Source organism: Anoplopoma fimbria, chromosome 22, assembly GCF_027596085.1.
Source record: "Anoplopoma fimbria isolate UVic2021 breed Golden Eagle Sablefish chromosome 22, Afim_UVic_2022, whole genome shotgun sequence".
NCBI lineage: Eukaryota > Metazoa > Chordata > Actinopteri > Perciformes > Anoplopomatidae > Anoplopoma > Anoplopoma fimbria.
The window spans coordinates 13504731-13507955 of NC_072470.1; the positions used below are offsets into that span (position 1 = coordinate 13504731).

Here is a 3225-nt window from a genome sequence, read left to right on the forward strand (position 1 = left end):
CCCACTGAGAGTTGATTTTTTATTGCATAATTGTCTGTAAAGGAACTTTAAAGGCATCAAGATTAATCATTTTAAGCATCTCTAAGATCCCACTCAGGACCTCCAGCCCAATCCAACATTCATCATAAGGACAAAGGACAATGGAAAGTCCTGACCCATCACTGGGTCAGGACTTTCCAACGTTGCTCTTCTGGCTGGATTGTGACTGGGGAAAGTGTAATTCACTTTAAACACTGATCTCCATTTTGATATATTTAACGCTACTAAAATGTATTGACTTTTTATTATAAGAAAACAACTTTATGTGTGAAAACACATTTTCATTCTTTAGGTTTTGGTAATGAACTTTGGGTAATGTGTTCATGGAATTGAATTATGCCCAGCCCTACAAGTAATAGAACTGGAATGGTTCTGTATCTACATGCTATGCTGATGTGCACACACATCACACAAAGTCCTGAGATGTATCTCTCACCTGGGAATCAAAGGGAAGTACAACATCTTTAACTAGTACATACATCTTTACTGTTTAAGAGTAATGCAGAGAAAGAGCTCAAACTATTTTTACCAGAAAGAGAGTGTTTGATAGTCTGTGTTCTGGGGGTTAGGGTTCTGTGATATTTAGTTATTCATTATATCTAAATATCATAATAAGTGGGATACCTCTGTGTTGCTAGTGTGATTTATTGAGACCGTGGTTGATGATTAGCATCCAGTCAAAGTATTGGTATTGTTACTGTGAATCTGTGTTCCAGTTTAATACTAGTTTATCTAGCATTCTATCTGTATTGAAGTCTCTAGTGTGGTTCTATTAAAAAGGATACAAAATAAGCTCCTCCAGTTTAGTCCTGTGAAGCAGTCCAACAGTTATTACTGTGACATAAAGTGTAGAGAGCACAGGCTGCCAATCATGTCAGTGATGGTTTCTTAATATGGAAATGTTACAGTGTGTGTATCAGCTTCATCAATAACAGCCCAGTCCACTGTGAGATACTGCAGGGACAGATTAACATGGTTGCTATGGAGAATTCATCTCTATCGTGAACCTGAGGCTGCACTTGTCATTACTGATCACTGTTCTGTGGATTCCTCATCATCCTGAGTTGGAGGGACTCGGTTCGTGCAGACGGATGATTGTCTGGGCATCAGTGCCTCTCAATGATTTGCTGTTTATGGTGATGCTTCCTCAGCCTGTGGCCTGAAAGAGGAGAGACAAGGATTGGTCTTTGCTTTTTATATATATCTATATGATACTTATATTTACGCCTATTTTCCACTACTTGTGACTATAAAAATCCTGCCTATTCTTTACCTTTATCTGTACAGCTTTGCGGTCATGTCCCTAGCTGTAACTTGTCCTTATTTCTAAGTATATTGTGAGAGAAGCAAAATACTGTCAAATTGCTTGTTTGTGCATGCCTACTTGGCCAAATATAGCTGATACTGATTCTGATTCATGCAGACCTGATCTCGTAAAATAAATAATCCTTCTGTCTCTGCAAACAGTATCTATCTTTTATTTCTGTCATGTCTTACTGTGCTTCAGGGTGCTTCCAGGTGTCAGGAAGGACCGGCTGGCTGCAGGACCTTCCCCCTCTGCTGTAATGGCCCTGACCTCCAGCTTGTACAGACTAGCAGGGTGCAAGCCTGACACCACCACAATATTACCATCCTGAAGGAGAGAAGGAGGAAGCAGAAGACACGTTTTAAATAAGGTATGTCAAATTCTAGGGTAGTTGAAGACTCAAGTGTATATGAGCCCAGTGACCCTGAGATTTGGGTCCAGTGAAAATACAGACTTCAATATGCATTAAAAGTCACAGACACAGTCACAGAGGGCTACTTCGACCAACCAGCACGTATGTGTCATTCTAACATGACATGAAATTTGTACCAATCAAGTAAAGGTAATATTCATGATTTGTAAAATGCTTATTTTGTTATGAAGAAAGAAGAGGCAGACAGGACACGAGGGGAGAGGGGGTAATGTCATTATTCATCTTTTCAATTATAATTTCTGTCAACATTTCCCCCCCAAAAGGTCTAAATTATGTTTGAAACCCATCTGCATGAAATAATATGATTATGACCAGGGAATCCTTTGTTTTTTCATGCAGCTGGCCAAAAAGAAGTCAAGTTAAATATTCTTAATATTTAACACTAGCCAATTAAATATTCCAATGTGTACATTTTCAATTGTAGAATCTGTACTCATAACACTATATTTTACACATCTGTCAAATAAATATAAATAATAATACATCTCTAAGAATTATGTCATGTAATACAAATTATTGGGGAAATGTCCTTGCAATCTCCCTTTAAACCAACGTAAATGTTTTTTGGAATCATTATCTTACATATATTATATGCTTGTTATATTTTGAAAGTTCAGCTGACCTGCTGTTTCCTGCCTGAAAGACTCTCTTGCTTACAAAAGCAATTACTCAGAATGAGGTGATTGGAATTTGACTTATTGCACATTCTATATTTCCCCCAAAATGTGTACCACGATACATAATTATTTCCTGGAATCTTCCTAGAAAATTGATAATTACAAATGTGAGGCCCCTCCCACTGTCTTGGAAGCTGATCTGGCTGACCTCAGCAGGCCGTTGGCAGACAAAGGAGGATTGTTGGCTTGAATAAGCTCACATGAGCCTTCTAGGATATGAAAGCTGTCTCCTCTGCTCACTCTGTCTCTTTATCCTACGGCTCACATCCACCCTACATCATCATCTTCTGTGTTTGCACCTTTAACACCTCCACAGCAAACATGACACACATCCATGCACTGCTTTCATTTGCTGACATTGCTGATCTACCCACTCCATTGTTCATGTGTGTTAACCTTAGGTTCAGAAACTGTTTTAACTGTAAACTTGAAAAACACTCCCCCTTGTCTCATTCCTTGAACCATATTATGAAAAATGGAGGATACAATCATGTTTGCTGGGGTTAAATTTAACCTTAGTGGGACAAAGGAGGTTTGATTATTGATATGTTTATCCAATCCGCTTTGGGACACTTGTTGATTGAACTACTTTTGTTTGCAATCGATTGTTCATTTGAATAATGTTTGTTTTAAGCATAACCTTGCATGGACCTCCTCCTTGTCACATTCCCTGACACATACCTGCAAAATAAGTTAGCTACTCCCGTAAATCTCTCAAATTCTTATAAAATAAAATAAGGACATGACATCAGTGTCCTCAAAAGAAGCTG

At 38.4% G+C, this 3225-nt stretch overlaps 1 protein-coding gene across 1 annotated transcript in view; it reads right to left on the minus strand.

Annotated features, from left to right (window-relative positions):
• Positions 1-1145: 1145 nt before the first annotated feature.
• anos1a (anosmin 1a) overlaps positions 1146-3225 on the minus strand; it is a gene marked incomplete at its 5' end in the record, with an annotated part of 19094 nt that continues 17014 nt past the window's right edge. The window contains 2 exon segments of the mRNA XM_054623470.1: positions 1146-1198; positions 1537-1672. Coding sequence (XP_054479445.1) covers positions 1146-1198; positions 1537-1672 — 189 coding nt within the window.